At 42.2% G+C, this 21539-nt stretch overlaps 1 protein-coding gene across 1 annotated transcript; it reads right to left on the bottom strand.

Annotated features, from left to right (window-relative positions):
- Window positions 1-1843: 1843 nt before the first annotated feature.
- On the bottom strand, window positions 1844-20197 carry LOC137095294 (ectonucleotide pyrophosphatase/phosphodiesterase family member 7-like). Its single transcript, XM_067461756.1, has 4 exons — window positions 19942-20197; window positions 12609-12754; window positions 6981-7604; window positions 1844-2173 (listed from the first exon to the last, which is right to left on the bottom strand). The coding sequence occupies exons 1-4, from the start codon at window positions 20195-20197 to the stop codon at window positions 1844-1846; spliced, it is 1356 nt and encodes a 451-aa protein (XP_067317857.1).
- Between the last annotated feature and the right edge of the window lie 1342 nt (window positions 20198-21539).

A 21539-nucleotide genomic window follows, 5' to 3' on the forward strand; every position in this document is an offset into this window, starting at 1 on the left:
TTTGTATGTCTTTGTTATACAAAGGCATTGAATATTTGCCTATCTGTGTATGTTGTAATCTACTCTTAAGTCCTCTCAGGGAAACAGGGCAGAATATTAGTAAACTGTATTGTTGTTGTTGTTGTTGTTAAAGGGGAACTTAAGTTGGGGCTTTTATTGTGCTCCCATGGCATGGATTGTGCATTTTGCAGTGTGACAAATTTAAGACATGGTTTTGCCATTCCATCATATTCAACGCCAAGGAAAATTGCATGAAATCTTCTAGAAAAAAATAATTTTGTTAAATCCTGGCCCTCATAGCTGTTGAGTGATTGAATCCATGGGAACGTTTTGTACAGATACATGTTGCTTATACTAGGACATTTTGCCTAACAGCTTCATAACATTTGCATTGATATTTCTTTCTTGAATAATCAATGTGTGAATGAATCACAACTGAATTATGACCAGGAAATGAGCATTCCGGTGTTTTATTGACATTTTGGAGGGAGGTTGTGATTTGTGAAGATGCAGATATTTTCACAGAAAATGAAGAAACTTGGATTTGCAAAATGAACAAAATGCTGTTCACTGACCCAGAACTTGGAAATATACTTTTAAAAAAATCCCCAATTATTCCAAGACTCTGAAGGTAATTTATGATGGTTTTAGCTAGAGCTTTAAAAAGTGATTCTGTATTTTTCTGTTTACTTAAAAGTAATCAAAACAGTTATTTAAAAGAGACACCAGAATGCTACAAGCTGCAGCAGGCCCTCTACTTTTGCAGAGGTTTAGGAAGCAAAGGATTTCCCTGAAAGTGGAAAAATGCAAATTAACATTATTATTTTTTTAATTGAGAGGACACATATCTAGACTCTTTAGGTCTTCCAGCACAACTAGGTGGTCAGTTCCTTATGGATACTGATCATATATCATGTTCACACTATGCTCAACATGGGGATCTGCTCCGGAGTGCATAGAATCATAGAGTTGGAAGAGACCTTGTGGGCCATTCAGTTCTACCCCCTCAAGAAGCAGGAAAATTCTTGGCATTCCAAGCACTCCCGACAGATAGCCATCCAGCCTCTGTTTAAAAGCCTCCAAAGAAGGAGGCTCCACCACAGTCCGGGGCAGAGAGTTCCACTGCTGAACAGCTCCCACAGCTAGAAAGTTCTTCCTAATGTTCTAGTAGAATCTCCTTTCCTATAGTTTGAAGGCATTGTTCCGTGTCCTAGTCTCCAGGGCAGCAGAAAACAAGTTGCTCCCTCCTCCCTATGACTTCCCCTCACATAGTTATATAAGGCCTTCATCATGTCTACTCTCAGCTTTCTCTTTTGCAGGGTAAACATGCCCAGCTCTTTAAGCTGCTCATCATATGGTGTGTTCTCCAGACCCTTGATCCTTTTAGGCTCACTCCTTTGGACACATTCCAGCTTGTCAACATCGCCCTTCAGTTGCAGTGTCCAGACCAAGGCGGAATAAAGGGGTAGCATGACTTCCCTGGATCTAGACACAACACTTCTATTTATGCAGGCCAAAATCCCATTGGCTATTTAAGCTGCCGCATGACATTGTTGGCTCATGTTTAACTTGTCTATGAGGACTCCTAGATCTTTCTCACCCAAACTCCAGAGTATCCCCCAACTTTCCTTAGGCTTTTGCCTGGTTTACTCTGCATTATGGACTAGAAGTCCCTGGATGTCATGTAGACATCCAGGAGTGACTTCTCACTCAGTGATGGCTTTATATCCCATTCAGACAAGTCCTTGGCCTCTAGAAGCCAGAATAGTGCAATCCCAACGTCCAATGAAATGGGCTCATGCCCATGTGCCCTCAAGGAACCAAACAAAGAAGGATAAACGTCTTACCTCTTCTTCTTCTGAATGCAGTTGTGTGTTATGATTGCAATGGGGATCAGAAGAAGCAGGCCACCCATTACGCTGCTTACAATGATGGGAATGAGGTAGTTCCTTGGAACCTGGAGCATGTTTTGTGTGAATGCCAGAGAGCTGTTGCTGGGTTCTGGTTGAACTCGTAGAAGCTCACACATTAAGGAGTAGATGTGGATGCTATCAAAAGGTTCTGCTATGTAGCCTTTCTTGAAATCTGGACCAAAAGCTCTGAAGAAGATCTTCATGTCCATGTGTTGGTTGTCGAATCCGTGGTCTCCTTTGTAAACATAGATGATAAACCTCTGAAAGAGAAAAGAAGAAAGGGGAAGACAGGAAAAGGAATGGGCGTATCCATGGTTTCTTGCACTGAGAGGCTTTCTTAGGTTCCATCTACAGCCTACTTTTTTATCTGTCCAAACGTATCTCCCTCTATAAACTCCACTGTGGAGTTTGAGATCATCTGGGGAGGCCCTGCTCTCAGTCCCACCTCCCTCACAGGTGCGATTGGCAGAGACAAGAGACAGGGCCTTCTCAGTGGTGGCCCCTTGGCTGTGGAACTCCCTCCCCAGTGGTGTTAGATCAACCCCCTCCCTCCTGACCATCCGCAGGAGAGTGAAAATATGTCTTTGTGACCAAGTCTTTAGAGAACTTGTGCAATAGATCGACTTGGAACAATGTGTAATAACCATTGGAACGTCCCGGATAATGCTCGTGGATTACGTGTTTAACTCTGAATGTATTGTTTTTTAAAATGTTTCAACTGTTTTTAATGCACTTTTAAATTCTATTTTAATATTTATTTAAGTGTACATTGTGTTTTAAGGCATTGGATCGTTACCTGTACGTAAAGCCACTTTGAGTCCCCTCTGGGGTGAGAAAGGTGGGGTAGAAATGCCATAAATAAATAAATAAAGCTCAGTGCAAAATTAAGTAGGTAAAGGTCAAGGTTGTCCTTTGACATTAAGTCCAGTCGTGTACGACACTGGGGTGTGGTGCTCATCTACATTTCTAAGCCGAAGAGCCAGCGTTGTTTGTAGACACCTCCAAGGTCATGTGGCTAGCATGACTGCATGGAGCACTGTTATCTTCCTGCTGGAGCGGTACCTATTGATCTACTCACATTTGCATGTTTTCGAACTGCTGGGTTGGCAGAAGCTGGGGCTGACAGGGGAAGCTTATGCCACTCCCTGAATTCGAACTAGTGACCCTTCGGTCAACAAGCTTAGCAGCTCAAGTGGTTTAACCCACTGAACCACCGTAGGGTCCATTAACACATAATTAAATTATGGAATGGGCTACTGCCAAATGTGACCATGGATATCAATAGGTGTTGCAGTTCTCTTCCCCAGTCAGCAGAATGAAAAGGAGGAATCTCTGAGCAAGAGCACTGCATTGAAAGTATGCAATGATATATATCAGTGGTTCTCAGCCTGGGGTCCCCAGATGTTTTTGGCCTACAACTCCCAGAAATCCCAGCCAGTTTAGCAGTTATTAGGATTTCTGGGAGTTGAAGGCCAAAAACATCTGGGGACCCCAGGGTGAGAACCACTGATATATATCTATATACCCATATATAATTTCACTTGTGGTTTTCTATTTGAATGGCATGTTCTGTGCAGCTGTGGTTGATTCCTAATTTATTCTGTGGAATGGGACCTATGACATCACCCTTGTAACCCAAGGGCCACCTTCTGTGACATACCTATATCTCAGGCCTTGGCCTTTAATACTCGGGGCCTGGGGCAGTCCTAACAGGGGACCCTAGTTAGTAATATTAGGACAAGTCCAAATCAACAAAGACTGTTTTAGCAGTTTCACCTGACTTGAAATTGACCTTTTTTTGGATGGAAACAAAGGGACTGGGGGCCCTTCCACACAGCCCAATATCTCAGAATATCAAGGCAGAAAAATCCCACATTATCTGAGTGTGGACACAGACAACCCAGTTCAAAACAGATATTGTGGGATTTTCTGCCTTGATATTCTGGGATATAGGGCTGTGTGGAAGGGCCCTGGGTGAAAACAGGCAGGATGCAGAACTGATTTAGAATACAGCTCTTAGACAACAAAACTTTATCTCCCTTTGCAGTTCAGTCTGCCAAATGCAAGAACCTTCTGTTTTGATCTGTCCACTATATGTCACTGTTGCTCCACCAGAAATCGGCAAAGCCAGCTCTGCACTCCCCAAGTAGTATCTGCACTTTAAAAAAATCCCACCCCACATTCTGTTTAATGCCCTTCTCAGATCTTCGTTTTGGTGCAACCACCAAAAAAGGAAAAAGAAAAAGACGGATGTACATAGAATCTGCACATGACAATTCCTGAAAGCAGTTTTTAGAAACAAAGGTAAGTTTGAAACAATACTACTTTTATTATTTAGTATGATGCTGGATAGACACAAGGCACTGTTTGCTTGGTGATCTCTTCCTCCTATCCAAGTGTTTTTCCATGCATTGAAGCACTGAGCCAGCCATGTTATGTTGGCAACTAAAGACAAAAGCCCAGCAAGCAATTCCTTCTATTTCAGGATACAGAAATTTATCTAGGGTGCATCTAGAGCAGGGGTCCTCAAACTAAGGCCCAGGGGGCAGATATGGCCCTCCAAGGTCATTTACCCGGCCCTTGCTCAGGGTCAAACTAAGTCTGAAAAGACTTGAAAGCACACAACAACCACAACAACAACAACAACAACCCTATCTCATCAGCCAAAAGCAGGCCCACACTTCGTATTAAAATACTAATAAGCTTATATTTGTTAAAACTGTATTTTATTTTTATGATTGTATTGTTTTTAAGTGTATTTTGCACTACAAATAGGATATGTGTGGTGTTCATAGGAATTCATTCATGTTTTTTTCAAATTATAATCAGGCCCTCCAATAGTTTGAGGGACTGTGACCTGGCCCTCTGTTTAAAAAGTTTGAGGACCCCTGATCTAGAGTTTATAATTAATGTAGTTTGACATCATTTCAACTTCCGTGGATCAATAGTATGGAAACCTGGGAGTTGTCATTTTAAAAGTTCCTTAGCTTTATTTGGACCTCGTATTCTTGGGATAGCTGTTTTACCTACCCTGTTAAAAGTGGCCCTTTATCCTACTTTGTAGATAACAGATCTCTTAGGGTGCATCTACAGTGTAGGATTAATGCACTTTCACTGCCATGATTCAGTGCTATGGATTCCCAGAAGTTGTTGTTTTAAAAACTCCTTAGCAATATCTGTGGAGCCCCCAGTGGTGCAGCGGGTTAAACTGCTGAGCCACTGAACTTGCTGTCCAGTTCAAAGGTCGGCGGTTCAAATCCGGGAAGTGGGGTGAGCTCCCACTGTTAGCCCCAGCTTCTGCCAACCTAGCAGTTTGAAAACATGCAAATGTGAGTAGATCAATAGGTATTGCTTTGGTGGGATGATAATGGTGCTCCATGCAATCATGCAGACCACATGACCTTGGAGGCCTCTACGGACAACGGAAATGAGCACCACCCCACAGAGTCGGACACAGCTAGACTTAATGTCAAGGGGAAACTTTTACCTTTATACTACAGCATTCTCTGCAAAAGAATTCTGGTGTCTTACCACACAACAACTTCCAAGATTGCATAAATTGAACCATAGCAGTTAAAGTGGTATCAAATTGCATTAATTCTACTCTGTAGATGCATCCTAAGTGCAGGCAGTCATCCAAACAGCCTGCTCTCAAAGCTTGCCTAGGTTTCACAGTCAATATCACTACAGTATTAACAAAACTGAATATCCAGGTTAGTATATTTTTAACAATCTTATTCACAAACTAACTCTGATACAATTGGATGCAACATGAATCATCTACATGTTTTGTTTTGTTTTTTGCAGAGGGAGTATTTCCATAGGATCCTTGTGCTGTCCTAAGAGGAAGTCTGCATTTTGTGTTTTGCGGATTTCTGCTTTCACATTGGATATCTCCAGTCTGTATGACGGCTTGCCACATGGGGGCACATTGGGACGGAAAGATTGCAATGAGAAAACACAATTGGATAAAGTGGCTACTTTCCTGCAATAAACTTAGATTTGTTTTTGATCAGTTTCCTGGGGCTTGTTCGCACAAGAAAATTATAGCACTACAATTCCACTTTAACTACCATGGTTACATCCAACTGAAAACTGAGCTTTGTAGTCTGGTGAAGCTCTGGACTTTACTAGGGATTCTCTCCAGAATGTTAAAAAAGAAAGACAGAGACATTTTTCAAGTGGCAGTGTGTCATAGTGGTTTGTGGTAAGACTGCAGCTGCTCAAATCCCAGCTCAGCACTGGTGACTTTTGGCAAGTCACAATTTGAGCCTTGAAGGGAAAGCAATAGCAAATGCCTTCTGATCTACCTCTGTATGTTTAATGTGCACAAGCCCATCAGGGGCGCAGCAGGTGCAGCAGGTTAAACCATTGAGCTGCTGAACTTGCTAACCATGGGACTGGGTGAGCTCCCACTGTTAGCCCCAGCTCCTGCCATCCTAGCACTTCACAAACATGCCAATGTGAGTAGATCAATAGGTACCACCTTGACAGGAAGGTAAACAGTGCGCCATACAGTCATGCTGGTCACATGAACTAGGAGATGTCTGTGGACAACGTAGGTTCTTTGGAGAGGAGCACAACCCCCAGATCTGGAGATGAAGCGGAAGCCTTTACTTTTATCTGTGTATCTGTGTTTCATTGTTTTGAGGTAGGAGTCCCTGGTAACAGACCCCTGTGCCAGCAGGTCTGTTAACCATAAGGTCAGTGGTTTGAACCCAGGGAGTGGGGTGAGCTCCCATCTGTCAGCTCCAGATTCTCATGCAGGGATATGAGAGAAGCAACCCCTGGGCAACATCCTTGCAGACTGTCAATTCTCTCATACCAGAAGTGACTTGCAGTTTCTCAACTCGCTCCTGACACGAAAAAAATAATATTTTGAGGCGTTGAATGTTTGCCTTGTGTCTGTATATGTCTGTATATGCTGGAATCTGCCCTGGGTCTCCTTGCGCAGATAGGGTGGAATACAAATAAAGTGTTATTATTATTATTTGCTGAAAAACCTAAGAATTCAAGAACCCTCACCAAGAGGCGAGTGCAGAGACTTGATCTCGGTGTGGCACTTACCCCATTGACACTGTAACCAAGGTCTCCATAAAGCAGGATGGGCAAGACCCGTTCGTGTTTCGCATAATGGAAATAGTCAGGAAACTCTTCCTTTTTGTAGACCTTCAGGTGAGGGTGGGCATTTTTCAAGGCCTGGTAGATTTCCTCTTCTTTCCCCGGTTTGGGGAGAATCATCCCAAAGCCCCCATAGTCTACAATGTCAAACTTCAAGTCCGCAAATTTGATATAGTTGGCCAACATGATTTCTTCAACTTGAGGATTCTTTTGGACTGTGGTCATGCCATGATCAGAGGTAATGATGACATTGAGGGTGTCTTTCAAGTTGTGCTTTTCAATGGCGCCTAGTAGGTAGCCGACGGTTCGGTCAATTTGCTGGATGATTTTCCTCCTTTCTTCTGTCTCTGGACCATATTTGTGCCCAACGTTGTCAGGTTCCCCATAATAAAGTGTGACAAAATCAAAGTTCTCTTGGGTGAACCAGTTCATGACAATGTCAATGTTCTCTCGCCATTCGGTCTCGTTGTCATCAGGGTGACCAAAGGCTTCAACCAGGCTCCGGGTCAGCGTCTGGCCACTGAAATTGCCTCCTCCTCCCGGATAGTGGAACGATGCTGTTTTTTTCCCCTGACCGGAACAGAAAGTAGTTAAAAAGCAATAAACTTAGTGGGTTAAAAAAAACCATTAATATACTTACACCCTGCTGCATGTCCCAGGAACTCAGTGTGGCATTTTGTAAATATTTTACAATCATTCTAAACAGTTATTTAAATAGACCGAGTTCCCATCTACACTACCAGATAATGCAGTTTGAAACTGAGAGGGCACTAGGGAAGAATAAGTATGATTGACCATATATGGGAGTGGGTATGTGACTGAGCAGAGAACAGCAACTGAACAGTTATGGTTGGCAATAGAGAAGTTATGGTTAGAAAGTTGGGTAAAAGACGCCAACGGCCAGCTAGCACCTGGTAAATGAGTGATTGCTGTGGCACAGCTAGTTAGTAGCCAGCTGCAGTAAATTACTACTGACCAAGAGGTCATGAGTTCAAAGCCAGCCAGGGGCCGGAGTGAGCTCCCAACCATTAATAGTCTAGTTTGTTGACGACCTATGCAGCCCGAAAGACAGTAAGAGCTGTTCAGCAATGGAACTCTCTGCCTTGGAGTCCAGTGAAGGCTCCTCCTTTGGAGGCTTTTAAGCGGAGGCTGGATGGGGGTGCTTTAATGGTGCTTTTCCTACCTAGCAGAGGGTTGGACTGGACGGACTTTGGAGGTCTCTTCTAAATCTATGATACTATAATCCCACTTGCACTGGCATGGCTCAATGCTATGGAATCCTGAGATGTGTAGTTTGGGCAGGCCCCTGAACTCTTTAGCATAGCCTTACTGGTAACGTCGCTTCGACAGAGGCAACAACAAGGTGTCCAGCCATATGATCCCCAGATGGTGAAATTACTTTTTGATGTGTGAAAACATGGTCCCCTGGTTTGACTCCAAGAGATAACCCAGGCATGGGCAAACATTGGACCTCCAGGTGTTTTGGACTTCAACTCCCAAAATTCCTAACAGCCTCAGGCCCTTTCCTTTCCCCCCTCAGCCACTTAAGCAGCTGAGGGGGAAAAGGAAGGGGCCTGAGACTGTTAGGAATTGTGGGAGTTGAAGTCCGAAAACACCTGGAGGGCCAAAGTTTGCCCATGCCTGCTGTAGACCATTCCTTGATTTTGTATTGAAACACCCTATTAAAATGGGAACCATTGCTTTCTACAATAATTTATTGTGTGCCCACTTAAGTGAATTTCACAACAGCACAGCAGACCTTATGATGATTAGCAATAATAGTATAAGTATATTTAATGACAGACCATTAACCCAAGGCTGTGAAGTCGTAATGCTCTGACTGACATTTGATGTGCCATTTCAGGATTGGGAAAAGGTCAATGTTGATATAAAATCCAACTTTCCAAAGAGGACAAAATGAAAAGAGCCCTCCAAGTTGGTAGGATTATAGGAAGGACAAGGTCCGTTTGCACCATTGTGAGGTTCTGCATATATAATAAGGAGCCCAGTTGAAGAATGATGGCTTAGGCTATATATCTCACCAACTGAAATATCGCAGGATTCCATAGCATTGAGCCATGGCAGTCAAAATGGTGTCAAACTGTGTTAACTCTACTGTGTAGATCAGTGTTTCTCTACCTTCCTCATGCCGGAACCCCTTAATACAGTGCCTCATGTTGTGGTGACCCCCAACCATAAAATTATTTTTGTTACTACTTCAAAACTGTAATTTTGTATTGTTATGAATTGTAATGTAAATATCTGATATGCAGGATGCATTTTCCTTCACTGGACCAAATTTGGCACAAATACCCAATACGCCCTCATTTGAATGCTGGTGGGGTGGGAGGGGGTTGATTTTGTCATTTGGGAGTTGTAGTTTCTGGGATTTATAGTTCACCTACAAACAAAGAGCATTCTGAACTCCACCAACAATGGAATTGAACCAAACTTGGCACACAAAACTCCCACGACCAACAGGAAATACTGGAATGGTTTGGTGGGCGTTGACCTTGTGTTTTGGAGTTGTAGTTCACCTACATCCAGAGAGCACCGTGAACTCAAACAATGATGGATCAGGACAAAACTTGGCACGAATACTCAATATGCCCAAATGTGAACACTGGTGGGGTTTGGGGAAAATAGACCTTGACATTTGGGAGTTGTAGTTGCTGGGATTTATAGTTCACCTACAATCATTCTGAACTTTGCCATGATAGAATTGGGCCAAACTTCCCACACAGAACCCCCATGACCAGAAGAAAATACTGTGTTTTCTGATGGTCTTTGGTGACCCCTCTGACCCCCTCTCATGACTCCTCCAATGGTCCTGACATCCAGGTTGAGAAACACTGGTGTAGATGCATCCTTAGGCTTCCAGCAGATATCAGGGTAATTGCTGTGTATCTATGTTATAGAATCCTAGGATTTGTAGTTTGGTGAGGCCCCAGTACTCTTTGTCAGGCTAAAACTCTTGTAAAACTGGGGCTGGACTTAACACAGCAGGTTAACCGCTAGCTGCAGTAAATCTTGCCAATCCAAAGGTTGACAGTTCAGGATGAGCTCCTGGCCTTTAGCCCAGCTTCTGCCTACTTAGCAGTTCAAAAGCAAATGTGAGTAGATAAATAGGTACTGCTTTAAATCAGAGAGGTATTTAAAGCACCCTCAAGAAAATGCCAGAAAAATGTGGTGATTTGATCAAGAGGGAAGTTGACAAAGAAAGCTCTTCAGCAAGGAAAATGGAGTGACATTGCCTTCCTGTGGCCGGAATACAGCATAAGTCTCCAAGATGCCAAAAGATGGGAAAGCCTATATACCTCTATCTATGTACAGTTGTCTATCTTGTCAGTGTATAACAGAAATGAATATTTGCTGTATATGTGTTCTGTAATCTTTGGGCTTTTTTTCCATGTCAGGAGCGACTTGACAATCTGCAAGTTGCTTCTGGTGTGAGAGAATTGGCCGTCTGCAAGGACTTTGCCCAGGGGACGCCTGGGTGTTTTGATGTTTTACCATCTGTGTGGGAGGCTTCTCTCATGACCCGCATGGGGAGCTGGAGCTGACAGAGGGAGCTCATTCATGCTTTCCCAGGATTCGAACCTGCAACCTGTTGATCTTCAGTCCTGCCGGCACAAGGGTGTAACCCACTGCACCACTGGGAGCCCTCATGTGGGTGAGAAGGACAGAATAAAAATACTGCAAATAATTAAAAAAATAAATAAAACTACAACTCCTAGGAGTCCATAACATTGAGCCCTGGCAGTTAAAGCAATATGAAACTACATTTATTCCACAGTGTAGATGCACCCTTAGTTAACAATCTGCCCTTACAACTTAACAATAACACTTCTTCTCCTCCTTCCTCTTCCCTCTTCACTTCCTCCTCCTTTCCTTATTTCTCTTAGCAAGAGGGAATGCATCCAAAGTTATCACACAGGGGTTAAAGAGTGAAGCTTATGTGAAAGACACAAGGGAAAGGAGTTTTAAAAAGTTCACGCGGCTAGAGGTTAAACCGTGCTTCTGTCAAACAGTCCTTAGACTGAAAGGCAAGCACTGGTTACAAAGGATTTAAGTCTGCGAAAGCACAAGGATATGATTTGGGGCATTGGGGGAGACAAAAAAGTCCCCATAGAGACAAAACTCCCAGCTATCTCTGTACTTCTCAGGAATACGGAGAATTGTTCTGAATGTTGCAATAAAAGGGAAAGAGATGTAACAACCAAAAATAATGTCCCCAGTAAAGCTGGTAATATCGGGATTTTACGGCTGCTAGTAAAGTTGATTATGTTAATAAAGTGGGGAGGCAAGAACAGTAAATACCCTCTTGTTTCTACATAATTATATTTTTATAGAGTTTTATTAAATTGTTTGCTTTGGAATTAAAAACGGGAGGAATTCCCCAGCCAGGATTGGACTCAATGTGCATAGAGCTTCTCTTGTCAAGAGGAACAGGAGATGGTCTAAGAAGAAGGTTTTCTGGATGAGATCGAGACTTGAATTCCCTTGGTGACATTGGATTCCTTTGATGCCATTTGAATCTACATTATATGGCCAGTGGAGGCCCATACAATGTTGTTCAACGCAGTTAGACTGCATTATATAGATCTACACTGATCATATAATGCAGATTCAAACTTTGCAAGCTGTGCAGCAAACAGAGTGAAAGAGATTCAGGCTGCATCTACACTACAAAATTATTGCAGTTTGGTAGCACTTCAACAGGGCTGCAGTGGTGCAACAGGTTAAACCATTGAACTGTTGAATTTGCTGGGCTAAAGGTTGGCAGTTCCAAGCAGTGGGTCGGCTAAAGGTTGGCAGTTCCAAGCAGTGGGTCAGGGGGAGCTCCTGCTGTTAGCCCTAGCTCCTGCCAACCTAGCACCTACACTACAGAATTATTGCAGTTTGGTAGAACTTCAATGGGGCTGCGGTGGCGCAACGGGTTAAACCATTGAACTGTTGAATCTGCTGGTCCAAAGGTTGGCAGTTCAAAGCAGTGGGTCGGGGCGAGCTCCTGCCAACCTAGTTCCGGCCAACCTAGCAGTTCGAAAACATGCAAATGTGAGTAGATCAATAGGTACTGCTTTGGTGGGAAGGTAATAAAGGTGCCCATGCAGCCATGACCAGGGGTGTCTGCGGACAACAGGCTCCTCAGCTTGGAAATGGAACAAGAGCACCTCCCCATGGTCAGAGTTGAGCACCTCCTCCAGAAAGCCGGAGATGAAAGGGGAAGCCCTTATCTTTGTCCTGTGTATTTGTATGTCATTGTTATTCCATTGTATTGAAGGCAATGAATGCTTGCCTGTCTGTGTATGTTGTATTGCACTCTGAGTCCCCTCGGGGAGAGAGAGTGGAATATAAAAAAATGTATTATTATTATTATTATTATTATTATTATTATTATTATTCAACTGCTGTGACACAACTCTATGGAATCCTGGGTTTTGACAAGATCCTTCTCTGCCAAAGGGTGCTGGTGCTTCACCGAACTCCAAATCACTGTGCCATGGTAGTCAAAGTGGTGTCAATCTGCATTCATTCTTCAGTGTAGATGCACCCACCGTCCTGGTTCAATACCTGATTTTGAGCTGTGATCCACAGGGGTAGAACTCCATTGTCCCACCATTCTGTCTTGTTTTGTGTCTCTTTGTAGCTGTATTTCCTCAGCGTCTCGGTGTTAAACATCATATTATGGATGACTCCGTGGTCTTCCATCCAACGGCCTAGATTTTAAAAAGAAGGAACTTTACATAATAATAATAATAATAATAATAATAAATATATTTATACCCTGTCCTCTCTCCCCAGAGGGACTCAGGGCAGTTTCCAAAGTATAACGAAAATAGCAAAGATTCAATGCCAAGAGCAAATAAACAGCAGTCATAACAAAACATGAAATAAACTAAACTAAATATAACTTATAAACAACAGAACTTACACCAAGGATAAGCTAAATACCAGTTAAAACAAAACATATTAATACATTCAAAGTCTAATAAATTATATCACAACAGCAGGCTGAGATGTCTAGGTGAGAATGTGTATAAAGAATACTAATCCTCCTCCTCTTCACAAATTAGATTGCACAGGTAGGTCTTTAAAAAGGTTTTAAAGGAGAGGTGAGAAGGGGCCATTGTTAGTTCTTTAGGGAAAGAGTTCCAGAGGTGGGGAGCAGCCACAGAGAAGGCCTCCGCTCTCGTTCCCACCAACTGTGCCTGAGGGGGTGGGACTGAGAACAGGGCCTCCTCCGCTGACCGCAATGCTCGCACTGGTTTGTAAGTGGAGGTGCGGTTTTTCAAATGGTCTGGACCTGAACCATTTAGGGCTTTATAGGTAATAGCCAGCACTTTGTATTTAGCCTGGAAGCAGACTGGCAGCCAGTGGAGCTGCCATAAAATGGGAGTGGCTCTCTCCCCGTATGATGCTCCAGTTAGTAAACTGGCTGTCAGTCTCTGAAATAATTACACCTACCAAACTATCTTCAACGGCAGACCCACGTAGAGAGTGTTGCAGTAGCTCAGGGTGGAAGTAACCAAGGTATGCCATAGCCAGATCTGGCATCTCAAGGAACAGATACTTGAAATTTCAACTTTTTAACTTTCTCGCTTGATACTTTGTGTCTCTCTGAACTATCAATTTGCATGAAAGTAACCTTTTCCAGGCTTCGGGGAACTGTGAGCCTGCCCGGAATGCCTCCCTGGCGTTCCGGGGACGCTGGATCTGCGTTATTTGAAACCGCAGATACGGAGTCTCTCCTTTCAGATCTTGGTATCCGCAAAATCACAAAATGGCGGATCGGCTCCATTTTAATGTCTTATTTTTCTGTACTAAATTCTAAACCTATCTGCTATCTCGCTTTTCTTATTTTGGATCCCTACACCCGGGAAATAACCTCTCGAGTTTTGAGAATATATTTTATTAGGAACAGCTGATTGTCAAAATGCTGGTTCCATGGCTGCTGTTTCATTGCTCCTTGCTGCCGCTCGCCTCTGCCAAGCTCCGGACCCGGGGACTTGATGCGGTTCCCCCATGGGACTTCGGAGAGGAGCCTGGCCAAGGGGCCCCGGACCTTGGGAAGAGATTCTAGTTTTCCAAGGACCAAAGTGTGAATCTATTTCAGCATGGCCGGAGTTCCACCACCCACCCTCTGCAAAGATCAAGGACTTTCTGTTGCCTGTTTGGAACTTCAGAAAACACCATTTCCCCATGAACTTTCTTCAGAAACACTGGACTCAAAGCCTCCAAATAAAATTAATTCTTTTATTAAATATACTTGGGATGTGGGACAAAGATGGGGTTTGTTGCTATGAAATGTTTATGATTTGAATGTATGTATCTTTCTATGAATTATTTTTGCCCTTTGCCTTGCCCTTGGCGCCTTGCCCAACCTTAGAGAAAGACGACCAAGAAAACAACCAGTGCCCGAGGGGGCTGTTGCCCCTACAAAACAAACATTCCACGGACAATAGCAAAGGAAGTTTCTATTGATTTTCTGAGTTGGTCTGATTGATAGACGCTTCCTACGGCCAAGTTTTGATTATTATAACCAATGCAGGCCAGACTGCCCACCGGGGGGGGGGGGGGGGGGGTCTTCTGCCCAGTTCCGTCTTCCTTTACCCAGCACACAAAGCAAACATCTCTTATCAGATCGGGGACAGGAAAAGTCTTCTTAAGTCAATCAACTTTTTCATCAGCAAGACAATAACTCAATGCCCCAGCTGGCCGATTCCCCCCGGACGCAGGGACACATAGTTTCAGGAATGTCATAATCCTATTACTCTCCATTGTCCCTGATCGTCCCGCCTTCTATTCCCTGATTCGTCGATCCCCAGAAGCCGGGAAAGCATCCTGATAGGCTCCCCAGAAGTGGGGAAGCCTTGTGATTGGCCCAGGCTAGGGGCGGGCCACCAAGTCTCCTCCCAGCTGTTCAAGCCACCAGCCAATCACCATCGAGCCGGGCGGGGAAGAGAGGGCAGGAGATTTGAAATCTCTGTACATGTTTTGTCTATAAAAATGCTTGCAAACTTTGTAACGGCATGCTTGTGGGTGAGCTATCCCCGCATTGCATCTGACTCAGCTGAATCGCTCAATAAAAAGCCTTGGTCGCCATCTTCTTCCGCTTTGGTGAGACAATTATTATTCTTATTATTTTTTTCGCCGGAATTCGTCTTCTCTGTCCTCACCAAGGTTACGGGCCCTCTTTGGTGCGGTCTTAGGGGTCTCTCTTACTGGGGAGACCCTCCTAAAGTCCGTATTGACTTCACTATTAAATAGTGGAGGAGGAATATCACATGGTTCCTGTGCTGGCTCATGAGGCTGCTTCAAGATTTGTCATGGGTTTTGAGGAGAGTATGTTTTGTATCACATGGAAGTTGGAAATAATAACCCTACTTCCTTTTGACAATCCTGCTTTCAAGGCAGTAGCAACCCTAGTTCGATCTACACGGAAACTACATTATGTGATAAGTAGAGACTCATATAATGCAGTTAAATGCAGTTAAGTTGCATTATTTGAGTTTCAATCTGCATTATATGGCAGTATGGAACACCTTCCCCCAAGTTTCACTACTCTCTGAAGTTATAAACCACTTCAAACTGTCAAACTACAACTCCCATGATCCTATGCAGTTAAAGTGGTGCCAAACCTCACTATTTGTACAGTATAGATGCCCTCCAAGACTTCACCTTTCCACTCTACTAGCACACTGTATATTGCATTTGAGAATTAATTTTGTAGCAAAGATAATGCTTTTTAACCAATCACATTCAGATACTAATTAAATCATTATCTGAGTAATATATTTGCTTTATGGGAAGTTCCTCTTAATGGGGGAATATTAATTAAAACCTGTTGGGTGGCTTGTAAGCATATAAGCATATCTGCCTGTCTGCTTTAATTAATTCCTAGTAAATAATGAGGGCATATAAACATGTAATTGCATTGCAGATCCCCCCCCCCTTAGACGAGTGTTGAACTTAGTCAGCCTTTTATGAAAAAAAAGAACTGTTTTTCAGTTTGAAAACTCAAAGGGAAACTTAAGGAAATAGCTTTGTATTATAATCCAAAGTTTCTAAATGTATTGTGTGAATGCACTATAGGCGGTGATAGTGGCAAAGGATGCAACTGCACCGTAGAATTAATGCACTCTGACACCACTTTAACTGCTGAAGTCCAATGCTATGGAATCCTTAAGAGGTAGTTTTGTAAAGCCTTTAGACTACTCTGCCAAATACTACAAATCCCAGGACTCAGTAAACCGTGATATCAGACAAACTCTTATCAAACTCACACAATAAATTAGTATTATATGAAACACAACAAGATTAGTACACAGCAAACAAGATCATAATGCTGGCTGTTGTATTGGATCACATGTCGGACACTTCCCAAGTGTCTAGGACTGTGTAATGTATCAGTGAATAATGTGTGCAGATGCCAGTAGGGTGGCCTTTTGCAGCTGACAGATGGTAATTTTGCCAGTGCTGATTGTGTTTAAGTGCAGGCCAAAGTCTTTAGGCACTGCACCCAGTGTGCTGATCACCACTGGGACCACTTTGACTGACTTGTGCCAGAGTCTATTATTATTATTATTATCATTATCATTATCATTATCATTATCATTATTAGAAACACAACAAGATGAGTCCACAGCAGACACTCTGCTGGTTGTTGCATTGGATCACACTTTGGACACTTCCCAAGTGTCTAGGACTGTGTAATGTATTGGCAAATAATGCATGCAGATCCCAGTAAGGTGGCCCTCTGCAGCTGGCAGATGATAATTTTGTGTTTAAGTGCAGGCAAAGGTCCTTAGGCACTGTACCCAGTGTGCCGATCACCACTGGGACCACCTTGATTGGCTTGTGCCAGAGATTTTGCAGTTCAATCTTTAAATCATATTATTATTATTATTATTATTATTATTATTATTATTATTTTAGCGTAGGGAAGAGTTAACACCCTTGTGGTGTTTATTTTGTTGTCTGTGCCCCTGTTCAGTATTTACAGTTCGATCTTTAAATCCTCATATCCTGTCAGCCTTTCCAGTTATTTTTCTTCAATCCTGCTGTCACCTGGGATTATTATTATTATTATTATTATTATTAGGAATGGGATTTTTTCATTTCATAAGAGGTCTCCCTTGTCTATAACTTTGATTTTTTTTTTGCAAACCACAAAGAAAGGATCTTTGCCACTTCTGTGGCCTCTGAACCTAAAGATAAGATTTGATCATGGACTCTATAAAATTTATCTTTCACTTTGCGATAAGGTTGCAGATTGCAGTATCTCCCAAGATCGCTTTATCAATATATACATATTCCAGATGTCCCTGTTGAACCAGCGTTACAGCTGTCTAAGTGCGGATAATCCTATCCTTGACAAACATAAAGACTGATGCAAGGCCTTTAGCACTAAATATATTTTCTCCCCAGGAAGGCTAATGGGCCTAATACAATGGGGTAATGGGTTCAGGGCTAAATCCAAACTTGTATAGAATCTCCAAAGCGAAGTATGCCCCAATCTGGTGGCCCCTATTGTTAGTCTCAACTGTGCTGAGCTATTGAACCAGCTGGATTTACCAATGGGTTGAAACATTGCTCAATTTCCTTCTACGTTAGTTGGACTCAATCAATAGGCATCCTGTTGTGTGGTTGCACTTCCTTGAATGGCACATAACTGTTCACCAGTACCTTCAATGTACTACTGGATTCAGTGGATTTACAGAAATACACACCGTGTGTTTTCCATTGCAATCTGTAGGCACATTGGGAGGGTGATGGTTTAGCAAAGGGTAAATTAGAACAACCACTGTTGGGTATTAGCCCTAACATATTTTCTCTAATTTATCAGCTGTAATATATTTTCCAAATAAAATACAGAGCTGGAATGAGCCCTGAAACTGAGCAGGAAGTTAAACACATAGTCAACAATTTTGGCCAAAGGACAACGTTTATTCCAAGACCACTATTTATAGAACTACAGAGTTAAACAAACAACAAAGGCCCCTTCCTTTGTTGTATAAAATCCACATTGAACTGGATTACATGTCAGTGTGGACTCAGATAATCCAGTTCAAAGAAGATATTGTGGATTATCTGCCTTGACATTCTGGGTTATATGGCTGTGTGGAAGGGCCCTAAGTGTGCGTTGGCAATATCTAATGCATGCATGACAATATTTATCTGAAACCTTTGTGACTAATACTGAACATAAACAGTAATCCCCGACCTTGACCAAACCCTGCATAAAATGCCCCCGGAAGCACTTTATCCTATCTTCTAGTGCAATAAAACCTCATTTCCCCTCCTCTGATCCTCTGTCTAGATACATTACATGTCCTGCTCACCCATGTTTTTAAACTTTTAATCTTTGCAACTGGCCCTACACACTGCAGCTGTGATTTTTTTGTGTGATTCAATTACTGTGACCTTATATTGTTTGATGTGTTCATTTGTATTGTTTTCTGTATTTATTTTTATTTTCATTATATTTTGCCGTTTGTATTTTATGTTGTATATTTGCCCTGTTGTACTGTTGGGCTTGGCCTCATGTAAGCTGCCCTGAGTCCCCTTGGGGAGATGGTGGCGGGATATTATTATTAATAACAACAACAACAACAACAACAAACAGAGTGTATCCAGGAGCTTGTTAGTTATTTAAGAGGAAGCTCTCAGAATCATAACATCAGTTTGGTGGCCCTGGGCACATAATGTAACAGAGTCTATGCAAGCCCTATGTGGAGCGACTTAAAGAGCTGGCCATGTTTAGCCTGCAGAAGAGGCTGAGAGGGTGCATGATGGCTGTGTATAAATATGTGAGGGGAAGTCATAGGGAGGAGGGAGCAGGCTTGTTTTCTGCTTCCCTGGAGACTAGGATGCAGAAAAATGACTTCAAACTCAAAAAAGGAAATTCCACCTGAACATTAGAAAGAACTTCCGAACTGTGAGAGCTGTTCAGCTTCCTGCTCCAGAGTGTAGCGGGGGCTCATTCCTTGAAGGCTTTTAAACAGAGGCTGGATGACCATCTGTTGGGGGTGCTTTGAATGCGATTTTCCTCCTTCTTGGCAAGGGGTTGGACTGGATGGCCCATGAGGTCTCTTCCAACTCTATGATTCTATGACTCTCAGGGCCCTTCCACACAGCCATATAATCCAGAATATCAAGGCAGATAATCCCACAATATCTGCTTTGTACTGGGTTATCTGAGTTCACACTGCCATATATTCCAGTTCAAAGCAGAAAACGTGGGATTTTATTCAGTTGACTGGAAGGGGCTTCAGTTAACTGGCACCCATCAGGAATTGTAGATGCCAGATAAATGTAGTTTCTGGTTGCTTGAGAGTTACTAATAAATATAATCTTAACTAAAATAATACTTCATATTACTTCGTACCATAAATTCTATATTAACTTGCTATTGATATTGAAATATAGTAATTAAAAACAAAAAACTTAATGTAAATCTGGTCCCATCTAAATTGCCATATAATGCAGTTTCATAATGCATTTGAACTGCATTATATGTCTACACTGGCATACCATGCAATTCAATATGGTGAAACTGCATTGGATGGCAGTTTAGATGGGCCCAGAGTTTTACTGTATTATAAAAACAACTTTAAAAAAATTTAAAATATTTTTCTTTGATTTTTTTTTGCTTGAGTTTCATTTAACTGAGGTTCAACTGTACTTCATTTATGACATTTATAGCAAAACACAAATGACAGTGCTCAGTGAACAATACAGGCTATTGTGAAGATGGAGCTGATCAGAAACACAGCCGAATCTTCCATTCTTATTTTACACTGTGTAGAAAGATGACTGTTAATTTACATGATGCAAGTACAGTCTCAACAGCTGTCTGTCACTGAGCACACAGGGATCACCGGGGCACATGGAAAGGTCTTACCTGTGATGGTTGTAAAATGGGACGGTGACGTCATGGTCACAAAAGGAGGAGTGACATATTTTGCTTTCACCCCTTCCTTGGCTAAGTTGTCCAAGTTGGGCGTCTCAACGTCTTGGTCATAATCCCATCGGAAGCCATCGAAGGAGATCAAGAGCAATTTGCGGCCCTTGGCTTGCCTCTCATTGCGGGCCAATGGATGGCCTCCAATCGTAGTCAAAAGGAGGGAGTTCAGAGCCAGGACCGTTTGCATCTTCATGTTGGCTTGTCTTGCAGTGAAAAGAAGATGTGTTTTAGCCCAATCTCTCTTTTTCTACTCTCTGGCACTTTTTAATCTAGAACTGAGCAGAGCAAAGCTCAATGTAGATAAGAGGATTCATGCCACGTTCCTGTTATCGCCAGTTTTTATGGAAGGAAAGTAATCCACATGTTGATATGATAAATGTTATCTCTTAAGATCTTATTCTGCAGAACAGTGGGAACAAAACAAATGAGGGAAGGAAAATAAATGACTCACTGGCAAACGTAAATGGGAGGGGACCTCAATATATCGGGCAGTATTATTTTAAATAGTTTTATTTAAAACTAGATTGGGTACCCGGCGTTGCCCAGGTTATTTGAAAAAAAGTCAGTAGCGAAAATGTGGAGACAAAAGGAAATACCCTCTACAGACTTATGGATAGCCAAGATACTCAGTATTATGAGTATGGATAAACTGACCTTTTTAGTAGCAAAAACGCAAGGCAGATACTTGAAAACAACGGATTGGACATTAGTAATGGATTACATGAAAGAGATTAAAATTAATTTGAAGATTTAAAGAATATCTGCTGGTAGATAGCAATAATAATAATAATAATAATAGGGAAAAAATGACCACTCCAAGACATCAGGCAGAAAAGGAGCAAATAGAAAAACTAAAATAGAAGGAACAGAATACAACCACAAAGATGAAGATTGCGAAGATCAACACAATATTTTTTAATGTTTTCATTTTGTCTCTCCCCCTCTCTTTTTCCTTTCCTTTCTATTTTTTTCTTCCCTTTTCTTCCTTTTTTTCTTTTTAAATTTATGCTGTATAAAACCACAATAAAATTATTTTTTAAAAAGAAAAAAGTCAGTAGTACAAAATGCATAAAGTTGTGGGTGAACTACAACATCATACCAAGTTAACTCTGAAAAACTCCATTAGTACTTAAAGTGTGTTATGTTGGGCAAATTTGCTCTAGATGCATAATTGGTGTGGTTCACTGTGCTCTCTGGCTGTAGGGTAAACTGGTATGTGTGCAAGGTTGGTCCAGATCCATCAGAGTTTGGGTTCACAGTACTCTCTGGATGTAGGTGACCTACAACTCCGCCAAACCAAGGTGAATTTTTCCAGACTGATTGATAACTGGCAAATAGAGGCAGGCTGCAACCAGGAAATCAGAAGACATTTACTTCTTGGGAGAAGAGCAATGACTAATTTTGATAAATAGTTAAGAGCAGAGACATCAGACTGGCAATGAAGATCGGCATAGTCAAAGCAATGGTATGCCCTTTAGTAACCTATGGATGGGCCATAAGGAAGGCTGAGCGAAGGAAGATAGACACTTTTGAAC

Source organism: Anolis sagrei, chromosome Y, assembly GCF_037176765.1.
Source record: "Anolis sagrei isolate rAnoSag1 chromosome Y, rAnoSag1.mat, whole genome shotgun sequence".
NCBI classification, from domain to species: Eukaryota; Metazoa; Chordata; class Lepidosauria; order Squamata; family Dactyloidae; genus Anolis; species Anolis sagrei.